General features: G+C 30.2%; 1 protein-coding gene across 1 annotated transcript in view; it reads right to left on the reverse strand.

The window, feature by feature from the left end:
* Positions 1-1,892: 1,892 nt before the first annotated feature.
* Positions 1,893-19,461, reverse strand: part of LOC106458855 (transmembrane protein 19-like) — a 21,739-nt gene continuing 4,170 nt past the window's right edge. Inside the window, 6 exon segments of the mRNA XM_022385207.1 lie at positions 1,893-6,096; positions 7,220-7,435; positions 8,082-8,336; positions 14,245-14,264; positions 14,266-14,383; positions 16,511-16,627. Coding sequence (XP_022240915.1) covers positions 5,930-6,096; positions 7,220-7,435; positions 8,082-8,336; positions 14,245-14,264; positions 14,266-14,383; positions 16,511-16,627 — 893 coding nt within the window. The 3' untranslated portion in view covers positions 1,893-5,929.

Here is a 19,461-nt window from a genome sequence, read left to right on the forward strand (position 1 = left end):
ATCAGAAATACATTCGATAAACTTATTTACAGTCAAAATACCCAGAACTGTAAGATATGAATTATTATCACGAATGTCCCAGCGTTTGCTAGACGTCCTCTTTTTTAGTATATAAGCCAGATATAGATTGAAAATTGAGATAATCGAGTCAAGCGAGCAGTAGGCACCGTAAGTAAAGTGAATTATAGCGTGTGTTTATAAAAGTAGTTAAGTTTAAAGTGACTGTGGAAATTAAGCGTATTACAAAGTTTGTAACGAGAAAGAATAAACCAGTATTAATTAAGAAAGGACTTGTATCGCTGAAGTTTCTCGGAAAGAATTTTTACGGGAAATTATCAAACAAGCAGGGACGTAACAATACAAAGTTTTCTTCTTTTTTTTAAGCAAGAAGATTATAATGAAATAATGTTTAACTTTAGATTACTTTCTAGCTTAAAGTAACCTTCACATGAGAATGACGCTCATTCATGAAGTTTTTTTTTCACTTTTGATAAACTGCTCGACATAATATAATAGATCTATGCAGTTAAAGTAATATATAGAATTAAAAGTGTACACTAGATGGTAGCACCAATTCCACATTGCTGCAATTTTACTGTAAAGTAATATTCTTTCATTTCATTTATTTTTCACTGTTATTTATTTGAACGTATCTTTTCTTACTACAGTAATATTTATAAAGTAACACTTTATGACGTCATAAAAGGTAGATGTGTCAAATACCAATATGATATAAAATAGTAAATAAACTTAGATAATACTTTGAAAAATATCGTTTTCACATGATAACATTTTACGAATGATCAAGTATATTTTAATTACTAAAACGACAAATCATCGTTTTCAAAAAGCCAATTCATATACACAGCGAAAGGTGAAAACATCTGTAAAAAAGCAAACGCTTTGAAATTAACATCTATTAAACCGGTTCTTGTAGAATGACGTCAATTAAAAATGATTAAGCATTCAAAATTAACGTTTACTTGACAACGCTGAATTGTTTTAACTATATTTAAAACTAAATACCCAAGTTATGTAATTAAAGCTTTATTAAAAAATTATATGTTTTGAATACTTGTAGTATATATATATATATATATACGTAAGTTCTTGACCTAATTTTTTTTTTTGCGGAAAGCTATACAATAATGTACACTCATCACTTATCCACTGGGAGGGCTTCTGTACTTCCATATATTGTTCTACTAAAATTTAATTTACATAGCCTAGTTCATGGTTTGGTTTGAATTTCGCGCAAAGCTACGTGAGGGCTATCAGCGCCAGCAGTCCCTAATTTAACAGTGAAAGACTAGAAGGAAGGTAGCTAGTCATTACCACCCACCGCCAACTCTTGGGCTACTCTTTTACCAACGAATAGTAGGATTGACTGTCACATTATAACTAACCCACGGCTGAAAGGGCGAGCATGTTTGGTGGGATGGAGATTAGAAACCATGACCCTTAGATTGCAGTCAAGCGCCCTAACCATCTGGCCATGCCGGGCCCCTAGTTCATGGAAATATTTAATTATATTAAGTTTACATGATCAGATCACATATTCATCTTATAAAAAATGTCAAAATAACACCTTATCAGAAAAGTCTTGTATTACAATAATCCCTCCCTGTTTTATTACAAAAAATCTCTTTACAAATGATATGAGAAAAGAGTAATTCTGAAGAAGTAATACATATCTAGACAGAATTCCGGATACTTCATAATTAATTTGCTAAACTTATTACATTATTAACTTGAACAATACAGGCTTGATCTTGTTTTAATTTGAAATACTTCTCTGTGTTAGACCTGTTGCTGCATAAATACTCAACACAGTAATCCATTGACAATCACAAGGGTGTTTCAATGACTCATAAATTATGTAAAGTTCCCGTTTGTCTTACATTTGTTAACAATTATTGGTGTGATAAATTATTATGTGAATCAAAATGGATAGTTCCAGTGTAACAAACAAAAACATATTTATTAACAAAGCATTATCAAATGACTGTCTACCAGCTTGAAATATAACCATTTTATTACTCAGAACTATCTTTATAACATTTTAATTCATACATTTTCTTCTTAAATAAACTAACAAACAAACTATTATTCACATAAAATATTACATATTCTACCTGTGTAGCAACTCCTTAACACCTTACTTAATGTCATGTTATAAAAAACTGAGCTTCAATTGAATTACCTAAGTTCTTAGGACTAAGTAATTAGCCTTTTATCACATAAGGAAACATAGCATATTTTAGAACAATGATATATTAAAAAAAGAAAAACTGAGGTGTACTGTGTTTGATTAATAAGTATGAGATATCCTCTATAAGAAAACCAGTAAAATATTACTTTTGATTAGCAAGTTTCAAGTAATGGTTGGAAAAATTAACAGTTTCTAAATATATTTAAATAGCACTGCATTACTGATAATTTATATGCTCAAATAATTAAATGAAGGGAAACTGAACAAAATCATCACAATCATATCATGATTAAGAAATTCATAGTTGCACATTGAAAACAGGAATCTTCTGGCAAATCATTTATTTAATCTTTTACTCATGAAAACTTAAATCACTGTTTAGAACATACACTGTAATTTTGTAGGATAACTGCTGTTCAAATCTTATATTCAGTAGAATTGTCACAGCTGTTACTCAAAAAACAAAAAAGTGAATGAACAGAGATTTCCACCTCACAGTAAATCAGTGTCTACTCAACATTACAAACAAGAAGTCAAGCAAAATCCTTGAACAATTCAATGATTACAAAATTAAAAAAAGAAAATATAAAACTGATCTAAATATATTAGAACATATATTCAAATTAAAAATCTTTAATTATCCAGAATGGAAATAATTTTGTTTCAGCATATGTCAGAAGGAATTTTAGATTATACTACATACGAGAGTGCAACACTGATTTCAGGTTTAAATGCATTAAATCTTCAAGGTAGTTACAGTTCACACATGGTAGGCTGTCTAGAAGAAGAATGTACACAATATTTTTCTGTAAACAAATTTTCTTTCCACCACCTATTTTGAACCTTGTGATTTTGAACACATTTTTGTTTTTTCCACTTTAATACACCATGTTTATCGTAAGGATTAATTCATAATTAATATTTTGATTGAAAAAAAAAGTACATTCTTGATTTGTTTGTTAACTTTCTCTTTGGTGAAGGAAACGAAGTAAACTATGTTGTCTGCCTGTTCTATTTTTTTAAGTGGGCTACTACTGTAGCACATTTTCTACACAGAACCTACAAAAGATCAAATCGTTGTGAAAATAATATATCTGCTGTTGCACTGTCCTTGCTGACCCACCAACACTTTTCTATAAAATTGTAATCACTTCTTCAACCTTTAAAGTTTTTTCAGCATCATTTAGTAATAAGTTCTTAAAGCGCTTATATTAGTACTTTCAAGGTGAACATCACCTTAGGTGCACATAGTCGAAGCAGTCAAGTTTAACCATCCCAGGTTTGAGCTGCTGACCAGATGGAAGGCAGTCAGTCAGCAACACCTCTGTCAAAAAAGGATCTGTCTCACTCCCAGAACTGAATAATAGGTTGACTGTCACTTTTATAATATATCCAGAGCTGAAAGTGCTGGGTTTGTTAAATGGCAACATCGTCTCAAACCTTGGGCCTTCTGATTCACAGAAGAGCTAGATTTTTCTTTCAGTGGTAATTAAAACAGAGTGGAAGGAACAACTATAACAAATTATAGGATCAAAAAAGTTCTGCCACCATCTGGTTCACAGTTTCAGACCTCCTGAACCATATGTACTACCAAAGGACCATAAGTACAATGTTCCTATGTAATACAGTAAATTTACCTTGCTATTAACTAACCTGATACCTTGTTCCTATCCTAAGGTGTTTTGGATGTACTAGTAATTTTCAAGCTGTAATGAACTCCACAATATTTTAAATTAAAATTACATAAATTCAACCAGAAGACTTGCTTCTCAATTTTGAAATCATTAATAGATTCCAATATAAACAGTTAACTAACTATCAACTAGTTATTGTTCCAGAGAATCCAACCTTACTCCTCATTGTCTTTGCTCCAACTTTGTCATTTCTAATTTTCAGCTGCATCTGGAACCTATTATTAAAAAAAACTTGGCAAAATTGGATCCATATATCATTTTAATAACCAGTCAGATGTGAACACAGTTAGAGCTCTATCTTGCAATTTGTACTACCTTCGTTGTACAACAAACACTACTTTCCTTCATCCACTCCATATCTGAAAAAGCACTCAGCACAAACCCAGCAATGTTTTCTTAAGGCCCATAAAAAATCCCAGAAAGAATACAGGAAGAAACATAATCCTCAAAACATACCGATGAATCAGTTTTTATGGGTATTGGTGAACTGTTTGAAAAAATACAGTTGACTAAAATTCAAAAATGTGCTGCAAAATAACTTCACTGGTGTGATAAACCACATGATAATAAATACAGAATGAAATGGGATATGGTATGTCATTTATATCAGTGTACATATATCACTAATATTCCAGTTAGCTGCTAACCTATATACATATAACAGTTACATCATATCATTAATGAAGGCACAGCCTTCAAATACATAATGCGAACATTATCTCATAAACATTTATAGAACACTATCTGGAATAAAACACTTATAACTGTTTGAAATAACATAAAATAAAAAACATTTTAATTGAATGAAGTAAAAAAAGTTTACTAAACTTATTTAAGTAAATAAACATTTTAGTTATAGCAATTATCTGGCCGAGAATTTATTTCTAAACTAAGACTTTTATTACATGCAAGTTGAAGAGTTGAAAGAAAATACTGTCTTAAGGTCTATAAAACACAAACATTTCGATTTAGAGATAAGCTGCAGAGACAAAAGTATAAAAAGAAAGTTGTAACTCTAACAGCAGTCAGATGGCGATTATTATTCCCAATCCCAAACTCTCTAAGCTGCAAAATAGGTTTCTACGGAGAATGCATGATCATAGACAATATTAGTCATTACCGACACTTGGATATAATCAAACAATTTACACTTATAAGGATACATCACCATCATTAATTGTTTGTTTGTTTTTTATTTTCAAATGTTTGATGCTGAAACTAACAAGTTATCATACAAATACTGAGTTAAATTTTAACTCACCCTATGTTTCTTCTTCATTATCATAATGATATTATTTTTCTGAAAGTAATAGAACCCTCACTACTATTTAAGGCTATGTTTAGAGATATTTATTTTTTTACTCTTTTTCCATTTCCTCACAATGTAAATGAAAACTGGCTGTAATTTTTAGGAATAACCATTATTTTATTCCACAACGAACCTAAATTAATCAAATGAACTCAAATTATTAAAACCATTCTCTTCCACTTATATGTCACAGACATACAAATACATTCAAATATTCATGTTTCTGCCAGTTTGATACATATTATAGATCTGTAAGATCTTTTAAAATTGCTATACTTTTTCCAGTCTCACAATTTATAGCATATTAAAATAGCTAATGTTTTAAAACCACATAGTAATACTTGCAAAAGATGAGTATTATTCCAGTGAACATGTAGACTACATATATACACACTAAGTTCAAAGGTTTTTGACAGACAAAAACAAAATGCCAATCACTATGACCTTAAGAAAATGATGTACATATGACAAGTGTAGCAATCAGAAACTTTCTCAACATCTGAGGTATACAGAGGAATTTTCAAACATAAACTAAAGCTTTCTAAAATAGGAAATATATTATTCCTAAAGGATTGATATACATACAGCTAACATTAATTGGCTGAAATATTCAGAAAGGAAAGTAGATAGTGTTTCAAAAGAAAAAAAAGAAGTTAAGATTCAAGATAATTCTATTATGTGAAAGATAGTGACAAAAATCTGGTTCTGAATAACTCATTGAAACACAGGCCAGGTGGTAGCAGCTACCTCAGGCATAAGAAGAGCTGTGAGAAGTGTAGATACAAGGTTGACAGCATGGTTGTCTAAAAGTCCAATCCCACTGATGTGTTTAATTCCAACTCCCCTGGCTCCTACAATTTTTCCAGTTCTTTTATTTATACCTGAAACATTTTACATCACAAATATATTTATTTTAGATTAAGATAAATTATAAATTTAGATGTTATGTAATTAATACTTGAAACTGATGCTAAATAAAATCAAATTATTCTATCATTGTTTTAAGTGTGATTGTATTTTCAGTATATAAGTGAAAAGTTATGAAAAAAACTAGTTTTGAGTGAATCATTTTGAAACTACAGAAACAAATGTTAAAATCAACCTGCTGATATGGGATATTAGTGAGCTACAAAGAATGTGCTAAAACAACTGTATTAGTACCAACCGTAATTTGCAATGTGACAACTTGATGTGCCATGATTTGTAGAGCTGGGCAATTAGCAGAATGTGATAATCAATTAATCATTGAGCTTATTAATCAGTTACATTCAACTAATCAATTATTCACACTTAATACTTGGATGGTTGAAAAGAGATGAAAATAGTAATAGTAAGAAACACTAATTTTGATTAATTGATTATTTTTGTGAATCATGACACTAATAAATTAAGCAGAATGACCTTGAATTAATCAAAAAATAATAATGAGAAATCATAATAACAATATTTTAATTATTTGGATAGCTGGAATAATCAAAAACACTAATATTTGAAAATACTAATTTTGATTAGTTGATAATTTTCATGACATTAAGCAATTTAATTATTATATCATGTGAAATCAATCTATGTAATTAATTGCTCATAGGTAATTGATTATACTGATTAACCGAGTTAATTGTCCAGTCTCATTGACCTGATATAACAAAACAAATGTTTTTTCTTATTGATGATAACTGGTAAAATAGCTTCAACTCATATGCACACAAAAAGGGGGGGAATAAGACAATTTGTAAATGTTTTATCAAATCAGAAGCATGTGTTTTGGTTTTATATATACATATATGATTTGTGGTTTGAGGAAAAAGGGTGACTGAAAAAAAATATGCAATTTTTTTAACTACAAGATAAATTTGTTTGTTTGTAGTAAACACAAAGCTATACAATGGACCATCTGTGCTGTGCCCACTATGGATATCAGAACCCAGTTGTTGGCAATATAAGTCTGCTGAGTACAAGATAAATAACATGCAAGTTATGAGACATAATGCAATAATGTCAAACCTGAAAACTGTATAGTTGCCCCCAGAAGTGAATCCACAAATGACCCAAAGAAACCAGCAAACGTAGCTATGATGATAACTGGCCATTGTGGTGTACTGCTAAAGAGATGCTCTTCATTGTGAAAAATAAGGTGTGATACGTAATAAGATGTTCCAATTAGTGTCCCACCAAAGGCACTAAACAGAAGACCAGGTACTGACACTCCACCATTTGTTCCTGATTGTGTTGAAAAATCAAGTTATGTAGACATCTTGTGATGAACAAGAAATACTAAAAAATTATTGTACATTTTTAAGTTACTTAATAATTGCACTCATATTATCATTAAAAGCTGACAATACTGATAAGACATGATTCTGTTATTTTAGATCTCCTGTCACCAAACTTACATTTACAATACTCAGTGTTGTCTTAAAACTTTGAAAGAGTCTTATGACTCCAAACTAATTCTGAGATTGCCTTAATAAGGCTTAGTTGATTTTAACTTTACTCTAATCCTCCCCTCCTGGAAAAAACATAAAGATACTAGATATGAAAATTTTGAAATTGTTGAAGAGAAGAGAATAGGAATGGTAAGTGTTTCAACACTTTTATTTATCAAGTGTCCTAAAATATTGTATAAAAAACAAAACACATCTGAGAAATTTTATATTTTTACTTTGGCAAAAACTATACAAAATATGATTAACTAGAATAGAGGTAGGCATAGTCTACTGATGTCTTCAATCCTCTGAACTAGTAGAGGGAAGGCAGCTAGTCAACAGCACTCACTGCCAACTCTTATTATTCTAATTGAAGTGCTAGGTCATATCCAGCTGTAAATGATCACTTATACAGAAGATTTAGCTAAAACAAACTTTACCTTTGGGAACTTTTCTCAAGTTTGTAATTAATATTGGGTCAGCTCTTGAAAAGACTGGACCAAGCTCTGAAGCCCAAGTGTCACCATTTGCTCCACAAAGAGCCGAAATAACAGAAACAGTAAGCCAGGAGCATCTGAAGTCTTTATCAAAATTAATAGGTTTCTCTCCCACACCACATTCTATCATCAAAAGAAGAGCTAGTTCAGAAGCAACCCCTCCATTGCAAATTACTTGAACCCAATTTCTTTCTCCTCCTGAACTTACAAAAAAAAATCACAAAAATTGAGTATCATTATAAAAAGAATGATGGAAGGCTCTCACATAAATAAATTCTTTGTAGGTTTTAATTTGTATTACTATTATTTGTAATTTCCAAAAATATTTATGCTCTTAATTCAGCTTTATTTGCTTGATAATATACAAGTTTCTACATTAAAAAATATATCTGAACAGCTAAATTAATTTAGAACTACAATATATTGTTACTAATTTGTAAGCCTGAAAGTACAGAAGCAGTTTTAAGACTTGGCTAAATTGTTACTACTGTAATGCTAGAAGTATAAGAACGAAAATAGATGACTTTGGAGAACCAGTCTGAATGGATGATCTTGGTTTACGTAATGGGAATAGCTGAAGATAGATTAAAGGTAGACTGATTTGGTGACTGGAATTTCTTTTAAATACATTATAGGTTATTGAATAGAAATAGATACTAAAAAGAGGGTGAGGCTTTATATTTAAAGTGCGAGTTACATCCTGTTGAAGTTGAGGATATCACAGCTAACATTAAAGTGATTGAATCAATTTGGGTTTCTGTTAGTGGTTATAAACAGAGAAGTTTTAATTGGAACTTGTTACAGACCACCATATGCAACTGGTGAAATTAATGAGAAACTTTACAGTGGGAAAAGTTAGAGTCAAACTATGAGGGAAGACAGGTTTTTAGAAATTATTCAGAATGGTTTTCTTTATGTAGCCAGAGAATCTGCTAGTAACAATGCTATTTTAGATTTATTGCTAACTTCTAAAAGAAAAATGGTTCAGAGGTGGAGATTGGGGAACATCTGGGTGCAAGTGATTTAGGACTACATTTGATGGTTCATTCACTATTCAGGAATTCATAGATAGTTTTAAACATCTAACAGTTCATCAGGCGACATGCAAGTGGCATCAGATTTCTTTTTCTCTTGTTAACAGAAACTGTCTGACAATGTCTGAATAATAATCACTAAAGGTGTGGCAATACAGCAATACGATTGACACATATCGATATGATACGATTTATGTATCTTCATGAAATTTGGCAAGCTTTCAGTAAACATTATAAGTCTTTTGTAGAGAAAAAATCAGGATTTCTAATAAATTATTTTTACTAATTATCAACGATTCAATAAAGGAAGATGAGTATTGAGTACTACATGTTGTCTTCATTTCTTTTATCAAAAACATTACATGCAAGGTAATATAACAAATTAACAATAACAAAATAGATAGACAGATATTAACTTTTTTTATTTTACTTCTCTTGCCAGCTGCCATTTAGTTGATCAAACCTGAGAATTTGAAAAAAAGCACTGTAAAGTGTGAAGTACTTAAATAAGACAATGTTAGTAATATAGATAATAAATTACAGACACGACTGTCAAACTTTGTAACAAACCATTGGTAAAACTTCTGTATCGACTAGTATTATGAGATATGCACCCATAGTAATCACCCATTAAATGTCTCTCACATTGAAAATTAAATCTTTTGATTAATATAATGGTGATTACTTGAACAAAAGTTGTATCAAAACTAAAAAACATTATATGTGTAGCAGATCCTTCCGTGCACTAGAGCACCTTTTTGTACAGGGGGATATGTTTAATAGCTGCATTGCTTCAATAAAGTGTACTGTATGCCTAGTGTACAAGAGGTAAGAGAAGTAGTAAGATAGAACAAGTATGAATCACAAAATGTATGCTACTACTAATAATTTTAATCCTGAAAAACTATCAATGGTGTAATTCTAAACTCACCCTCTCTCCCAAATCATACGTTTAATTAATCAACAATGGTGTTAAAATATATATATATATATATATAACTGACATGTAAACTCTCTCTTGTAACTATTTGTTATTGTTGAAGGTCTGTATTTATTTATTAATTAAACTGTTAGTGTTACTATGTTCCGTTTAACTGTTTATTTATAATTTTGTTTATTGGGTATGTTGAATTAATGAACAATTTTATTAGCAGACTTGAAAACTTTAATGGATTGCAACTGCCTGTTGAGAGAAAAGGAAACAACATTTCAGCTTCTATACTAAGGCCTTCTTCAGGTTGAAGCAACAAAAGTTTTATGTTGGAAAAGGCTTTGACTGTTAACCTGTTTGGAATGGTGTCTGTTAAATAAAAATTTGTCTTGCTTAAATCAGCTGTAGTTCTTTTAACTGCCCACAACAGTGTGTTCTTTCGATGCAAGTTTATTGTATGTAGCTGCATGAGTGTTGCACATAGAATCAAGTATGTGTACTTAAACTAAGTGTATTTTTTCTCATATTTAGAATATAAAACCATGAATACTGTTTTATATAACATTTTTTAACTACATGTGAATGTTTTATTCCATTAATGTGGATTGTGTACAATAAAAGGGTTTTCAATCAAATATAAACTAGTAGTTATTCATTAATAAATTATATGAATAAGTACTATAAAAGGATTAAACATTTATTCAGTAATATGTTCTAAACCTTCATAGGCAAAAATCTACTCTTTACTATAGCCCCAAAGTGATCATTGTTCAATTAAGTTTGATGTTTTTACTGCATATATAGATAAGGAAAAATGGGATTCTAGTTACAAATTTAAAAAACAAACAATTTTTCAATGGATGCAATGAGAATTATCTGTTGTGTGATGGAGAAACTAAATTAATTGGAGACGCTGATCAAATGAAGAAAGTTTTTAAAAATACATTTTTGAATATTCAAGATAGTCATGCCCTTTCTTTTAAAAAGGGTAACAACAAGTAAATAACCAGGTTGGCTCACAAAGAGTATAAGGAATAAAATTAAAGAAAATAATTATAAATTGATTGATATAAATGAAAACTTAAAAGATTATAGAAGATCAAGAGGGTTGCTCAAAAAGGACATCAGGAAATCAAAAAGGGTATATAAAAAAAAAGTTGACTGAAAATGTAAAAATTAAAAAGTACAAATTTCTTTAAATACAGTAAGGGTAAAAAGAATGTTAGGATGGGAGTAGGGTTATTGAAGGATGATAAGGAAAGGCTCATTTCTGATAATAATGAGATGGCTGGTTTACTACTTTCTACTTTTTTTCTTTAATTTTTTCTGAAGAGCATTTAAATAATATTCCTCATCCTTAATGATTATTAGATGGAAACAATATGATCACATTAATCCTTAGCTTTTTAAAATGAAATTAAAGAATGATAGGTCTCCTGAGCCAAATAATATTTCCCCAAGGGTTTAGAAGGAAGTTAAGGATTGAATACGTGAGCCGCTTGTTACTATTTTTTGTAAGTCCTTGAATAGTGGGCAAGGGGCCAGAAGATTGGAAGTTGCTAATGGTACTTTTCTTTTCAAGGTAGGGATACCAGACATCCCAGTTCTTATCATTATCTTTTTTTGTACCAATCAGAAACAGTAAAAGAATAAAATCATCCCAGTTTCTCTGTACCTCAGTGTGAGGTTGATATGTACAATTTGTCATCATACACAGCTATTTTAAATTTTACTTGGAGAATCATCTGACAAAGACAAATCACACATGACGGTGTTCCCTCTCTCTCTTTTATATTTCCTTACCTAACCTGTTATTGAGCAGCCACAGCAACTGAGATATAACGACCTGCTCAGCCACAAAAAAAAAAAAATAATGAAGAAGCAATATTTTTCTTTTGAGTGAGTTCAAAACAACTTAGGCATGCTCTTTATTTTATTTATTATTTCTTAGCTATATGAGCTTTCAATAAATTTTGCTTGTCTATGATTTTAAAATGTGATGCAATAAACATCAGATTATTTAGCAAATGTAAAAAGTGTGTTATTGTAATTTACATTGTTTCAAGGCTATTATAGAGTTACCTTGTATGGTAAAAAAAAAGGCCCCAGTTTTTCAATCTGGAAATCTTGTAACCCAATTTCAAGAGAGATAAAAATTATGCCAGTAATCACAGTCCTATTAATCTTACACCAGCGAGGGGAAAAGCATTTGAAAATTTGATAAAAGATGTTTTACAAAGTTTAAAAATTTTGGAGGGTAGTCAATATGGTTTCACTAGGGGAAAAGTTTGCCTTACTAATCATTTGCTTTGATATCTGGATGAGGGTAAGGGTATGGATTTGATGTATCTGAATTTTCAGAAAGCATTTGACAAGGTTAAACATAAAAAAAATTATCTCTATAGGCATAGGAAATAAGTTAACTCACTGAATGAAAGAAAGCAGAGGGTTGTTATAAAAAATGAGTTCAGTCATACTGGATTAATGTTACAAGTGGGGTACCTCAGGACTCAGTTTTAGGACCTTTGTTCTTTTTGATTTACATCAGTGACACAGATGAAGGAATGGTCAATAAATTACTTAAACTTGCTGTTGATATTAAGGTTTTATGTATTACTGGCTGTGAGGAGAAGGATGTTGTTTTACATAATAATTTAAAGTATTTGACAAATTGGGCAAATAAATGGCAGATGGCTTTTAATTATAATAAACGTAAGGTAATAAATTTGGATTCTTATAATTTAAGTTATAAGTATACTCTCAATGGGAATAACCTTAATGGTGTTATAGAAGAAAAGTGTGTTGAATTACTGAATGAATGTGTAAAGAGTTTATCAACTATCTGTATGAATCATTGATGAGGCTTTATTTGGAGTTTTGCATATAGTATGAGGCTCCTTACCGTAGGAAGGACATTTAATTGTTGGAAAGGGTTCAAAGGAGGGCTACTAGGATGATACCTGGGTTGGAAAGGTTATTACATGAGGAGAAGTTGAAATCTCAGAAATTATTTCCTGTTGAGAATAAAATTGGAAGAGATCTGATTGAGGTTTTCAAGGTTATTGAAAATATTGATAGCATTGATGCATTACCTTTTAGGGGACATAAATATAAATTTTGGCAGGGTAAGAGTCATCTTCACCTGAGACAGTTTTATTTTTCTAACAGGGTAATTGGCCTTTAGAATGGGTTGCTTAATGTGGTAAATGCAGTAAAGTTAATAGAAGGCTTGATGAATACTTAAATGATAAGTGTTAGCTTTGAATTTTTTTTAAAGTTTAATTTAGTTTAGTGGATTAGACAGCCTAGATTGACCAACATGTTCTTTGTTATCCTTAAATTTTTTATGTTTATGACTGGAATCTTTCTGAAAGTTTAAGAAATTATTTAAACTATATAGAAGGTCAGTTAAGCTAAAGTAAGTTATTCTGAGTCTGAAATAATGAGTTTGTTAATCAGTTAGCTACTTTAGTGATGTGATTATTGAATTTGAGTTTTGAGGACAAAGAGATATGCTGTAGGTTTTGCAGAGAAAGAGAATTAGCAAATAAATGAAACTGTTGTATTAGCATTTACTGCTAATTTAGGCTTATCAGCAAATTTAGTTATGCTAACTTCTAGTTGAAGAAATAAAACTCATTTGTTATTATTAAGTGGACTGGACTTTGCATTATAATTTTTACTAAATAATCCAAAAGAACTCACCCAACAACAAAAACCATTAAAACAATATTTATTAAATCATCCTTTATTAAGTAATGATTTAGCTTATATAATTTCTGTAGAATTGACAATACCTGTAACAAATATATTTCAGATTAAAAAAAAAAGCACTCACAGTTGTATTAATAGTTAAAACTACTTTATGTCAAAACTAAGAATCAGTGTCTATTTGACTTTTTTTAATCAGGAAAAAAAAAAAAGTTGATTGTAAATGTTACTTATGTTTAAAAATATTCAAACAGAGAAACTCGTGGAATTACAATTCTCATGTACATTTATTGTTCTATGTACTTATGAATGTTAAAGACTTGTATAAAGTTTAAATATGTAAATCACATAGAACATTAAATACCTATTAATAATTTGTAATGGTTGTGAAAAGAAAAAATAAATGAATCAATAATAAAATATTTCCAACCTTCCTTAAATTCGCTGTCATATTTCTTTTTTTTGCCAAGATCGAAATCGCGTTGCCTTGGAAGATGACACAAAGAAAGCCAGCAAACAAACTATGAACTGGTAATTGCTAACTGTTAGGAGAAAGCCAACTACGAATCCTGTTGTAAAGAACAGTGTCAGTTTTATGCTCAGACAAAGCAAAATATACATTCAATATATAGTACAAACCAAATCTATGTTGTGCATATTTTTAACTTGCAAATTGCTTTTTCTCATCTATACACAAACTTAAATCTGTATTTCAAAAATAAAATACTAATTACAATCATAATAAAATTAAACTTAGTCATTTGATAAGAACCAGATGAATAACAATATTCCTCATCAATATTAAGGCTAAAAGAAAAGCTTTTACTGGAAAGAAAATTGATCATGAAATTTATATTAGTTGAATACAAAAGTTAATACATCAGAGGTGTAGGAGGCAAATTAAATGGGGGGGGGGCAAGAAATCTATTTGACTGAGCAAAGCAAGGGAATGTGCACTAAAGGCACACCCATTATGACCCACCAGATTGAAAAGTGGGGGGTAAGCCTCCCATTTCTTACACTACTGCATTTGATAAATTATACCAAAATCTATGAAACCTATAATGTGTACAACTACACAGGCATCAATATGAAGAAAATTTAGTTCAAAATAATTTAAAAAATAGACTAGCACTTTATTTCATAAGTTTTGTATTACTAAAAGCAAAACCAAACCAAACGTTTTTATACATTTTACACCTAAGACCTCACTAATATCCACATAACCTAGTAATATAAATCTATTAAAATAAAATCTTAAAATAAACAGCAAAAATATGTGATTGATGCCATCACATCAAGAAAATTTGAAAGCATGTCCATATACATTACACATACTAAAAATTTTAGAAATAAAATACATATATATTGATTATACGCTTTTTCATGCCTTACATGGTACGTTCCCTGTAGTTCAGTGGTAAGCTTTAATGCTACAATTTGGGGTTTGATTCCTGTGATAGACAGAGCACAAGCAATCTACTCTGTAGCTTCACAGACAAACAAACAATCACTTGTATGGTATTTTAGAGTGTCATTTTCTCTTCCAGTTTCACTTATATAAAATCAAAATTTTTAATTTTGTTTTATAGCACCATACTTGATGTATTGATGCTTTATATTAGTACATTTACAGTATCTTTTAACTTGATTCAAAATTGCAGTCTTTTATTTGTTCATCAGTGTAACAGCCTTGTTCTTTAAAAAAAGACCAAAAACTAGCTGTTGTTGAAATGGCCAGACTAACTTTTGATTAATTTTTAACCCTCTTCCATAAACCAAAATGTCATCTAATCACTAATTCACCATGGCAATGTTAATAGCTATTCAATGATGCCACTTCAGAAAAAAAAAAAAAACTTTCGTGCAATGTCTACAACTTTGCTTTGTTTTCTTATAAACAAAGATTGTAAGTATTTCAACTAGACCTTAAGTCTGTCTGTATTTGTTCACATCCAACATTCAGATATATTCAGTATCGTAATTGCTCAGACATTATAGACAGTCCTTTGGTTTTTTATGTCAACAGTGCATATGTCACTGTCGGTATGCAGTTCAGTGAACAGTACAGTGCCCAGTTTAACAGAATAGAGACTGTTAAAAACTGTTAACATCTCATATTGAAAGAGTACATCCAAGAAAATTTCAGTTTTACTCATGACATAAAGAAGTCAGTAAGATCAAACTTATTCATATTCGTAATTATTTAACAATCAAAAAATAAATTCCAACATATTTTTTTATTATACAAATACAATAAATCAAAGTATTTTAACAATGTTTAGTATTATTCATCCTAAATCAAACACTAACAGTGAAATAATGAAAATATTTTACAATATAAATCATTTATACCAGATTATATACATACATACAAAAACATATCAAAACATGTATCAACCACGATTAACAGACAGTACAATATTTTAGGTAAAGTATGTCCTCATGAATGTATCAAACATTAATAAATGTGTATGGAGTAATATGAAAAAAGAGAGTATCTACAGATCAGCATGTACAAGATCAGTCTATCAGACAAAAGTTAAAATTCATCATGGCCCATTAATCTGGAAAAATACAGAGTATGACCTATGAAGAAATAAAAGGGTAAAATCTGTTTCATACATTTTAAATTTTCTTTAAATAAGGGTTAACCATAAAACCTTCTGAACTGAATTTCTTAATGTAAGCCTCACCTGAAGCAGCACCTGACCAAGAAACACTCCTTCCTTTCAGACCCCATGCAGCAACAACAAATGGGATTGACACAGCCCATAACAACCTAACTGGGGAGGGAAGTTCTTCTTCATAAGCTAAAATGAAAATCCAAAAGTGTGATATTATTTTTCAATAAGTGAGGAAATGAATGGTTTAGATGAAAATGGAAGTATGTCATAATAAATGAGATAATAAATATATATTTTCAAACCACAGAAGAATATGATTACAATGCAGAAGAAATGGACATGTAGAAGATGGGGTATGTCGCTGTTTATAGGTTACCATTTACTTCAGTGGAATTCTTAGTTTCAAATACAATCATTTGCTCTTGGATGAACATAAAACTACAATAATACCAAAGGAGGTATGCAAGTAAAGGAAACATGATCTGGAAAAAAGAAGAGCAGTACATTAAAGGCATGCAGGTTTTTGGGTTCCAGAAAACTTATTCAAAATTCTGAAAACGCATGAGAGACATGGGTTATTGTTGAAGTATGATAAAGACAATAAGAATATAAACTATGGTTTAATGTACACCTAGATGTACCAAATGAAAATCCACCAAGGGAAGTAGCAATTCTAACTGACAGAAATACAATAAATAGTAAACCAGAGAAACCAGCAACACTGCAAAAGATTAAGGAAGAAAAAAATTTAAGAAACATCAAGTAGTGTGCTCGATCAAGCAAACTGAGAGCACAGCTTAAGTATCAATAACATTGTAGAATAATGCAATAGTTAAAGTATCTTTTGTTCTGTAGATAAAATTCCTCTTTAATCTATGTCTTCTTACAAAGGTAGAAATGCATAAAAACGAAAGGAAAACACTAAAGAATTAAATAAACTACAAAGAAAACAACATAAATTATGAATTTTATATGTAACACATCTTAGACTTCTCTACAGCAAAAGGGAAATAAAACTAAAAGCTGAAAAAATTTCTAGAGTACATGTAGTCAGACTTTGCAACATGATGCAAGCATGAAGAATCAAAAATACATGGAATAGTTTACACAACTATTAATACAATATATTTTACAATAAATGTTGCAAGAGACAAATCCAAATGTCTTAAGATGATCAGGTATGACCTGGCACTCACATTGCAAAATACTACCAGAAGAAAAATACATTTTGTTTATGGATTGGCTTTGCACATGTTTGTTTTAAAGTTAAGTGGATGGGACAGCCTCGATAGAACAAGAAGCCCGTTGTTCTCCTTAACTGTTATATTAACCAACTTGTAAATCTGGGAGTCAATAAGAAAATTCCCTAAACAGTCCAATCATATGAGCAAATATACTAAAGGAGAAGACTGGTAAATATAAAGGAAGAGAATTGACACAAATGCTGTCCCAAAAATACCTGAATGATGATTAAGTTCTAACACTTAAACTAATCAATAAGCAAGTTGTCTCCTAATTTTTTTAAATTAGATACAGACATTCCTATAGGTTAAAGGAAAGCAGTAAATCTACTTGTTTTGATAAAGCAGGAACTGAAAACTGTACCAAAAACACATAGAAGGTTAAATAAAAATAGATACAGTTACACACCACTTAAAATATTGTACAAATTAGTACACTCTAGAAAATGGTATTACAAGATAGTGATTTTATGACTTATTCTATTTGAGAAAAAAAAATTCATTTTATTTATATTATATCCACCATAAAGCTCTTAAACAGAAGCTAGCACTGAGAAACTAAGATGTTTTGTTACATATTTGTGTTTATTATGAAGTACCTCTTACTAATAGCTGACCAGTAGTTTTTCTTGTCTAGTCCCAAGAAAGAAGGGTAATTATGGTTCACTGGTACTCCATGTACTTGTTGATAAAACTTAACAATAGAATGAAAGGTGGCCCAATGGAAGTTAAAATCTAACAATTTACTTTTTCTCAAGAGGTAATCATGTTGAAAATTCAGGATAATTTCTGTGTTACAGTGTCAAAAATTTAAGTGTGAAAACATAAATAAAAAATTTCACTGGTTTGTAAAAATAAAAATTGAGTTAGAGTTACAAGTTTATCAAAATAAGGGAAAATATTTGGAAATTCAGAGTTTTTCTGAAAATTAGCAAGTTTTCAAGCATGAAAAACTTTACGAGGAAATATTTATCTACTGACCTGCAGTGACAAAATAAGAAGGTTTGTCAAATAGATCTCTGTACACTTTATACATAACTCATTAAAGAAAAATTAGTTTCCAAAAAGTTGGATTACTAAATTTTTATTGTTTTCTTTGAAGATGTATAAAGTAATATTGAAAATTAAAATAAAATAATTAACTAAAACCCACATAATGCTACTATAACTTGACAAAGGTTTGTTTGTTCTCTAATTCCTCCTAGCATTTTGCATTTAGACCTGTCAAATATGGTTTAATCAACTACGAATGATTCAGGATGTGTCAAGAAGAGGTTAGATTTCTTTTAAAATGCATAACTTTTATAACTCCAGTGCTAGCTAAATATAAATTAGTCAGTGGAGGTAGCCACTAGGTGTACTGATGGGATTTCTCCAGTTTCCTCTTTCATTACATGGGATATATAAGCAGTCTATGTACTTTCCATCATTACTGGCATATTTAGGACAAAAACAGGAACAGTTCTTATATTCATAACTGGTAAAACAATTCTACATAAAACATAAATTCTACAATTGCATTTTGTTTTCAAATCCCATCAACCATTTCAGGGATTTCTTTTTCACACGTTGTTTACGCATACTTTAAAGATACGCACATTTATATTAAGGGATATGTTTTTAAGTCAAATATTGTTTACTAGCTGGAGTACCCATCCATTGGATTGGTGAAATAAAAATTTGGTTGTAAGAAAGGATAGGAAATTGTGCTTCTATTTTTTTTTTTTTTATATAATAAACATTAAAAGTGCAATAAAAATACATAAAGGTACCAATACT

The sequence above is a fragment of the Limulus polyphemus genome, unplaced genomic scaffold, assembly GCF_000517525.1.
Source record: "Limulus polyphemus unplaced genomic scaffold, Limulus_polyphemus-2.1.2 Scaffold524, whole genome shotgun sequence".
Taxonomy (NCBI): domain Eukaryota; kingdom Metazoa; phylum Arthropoda; class Merostomata; order Xiphosura; family Limulidae; genus Limulus; species Limulus polyphemus.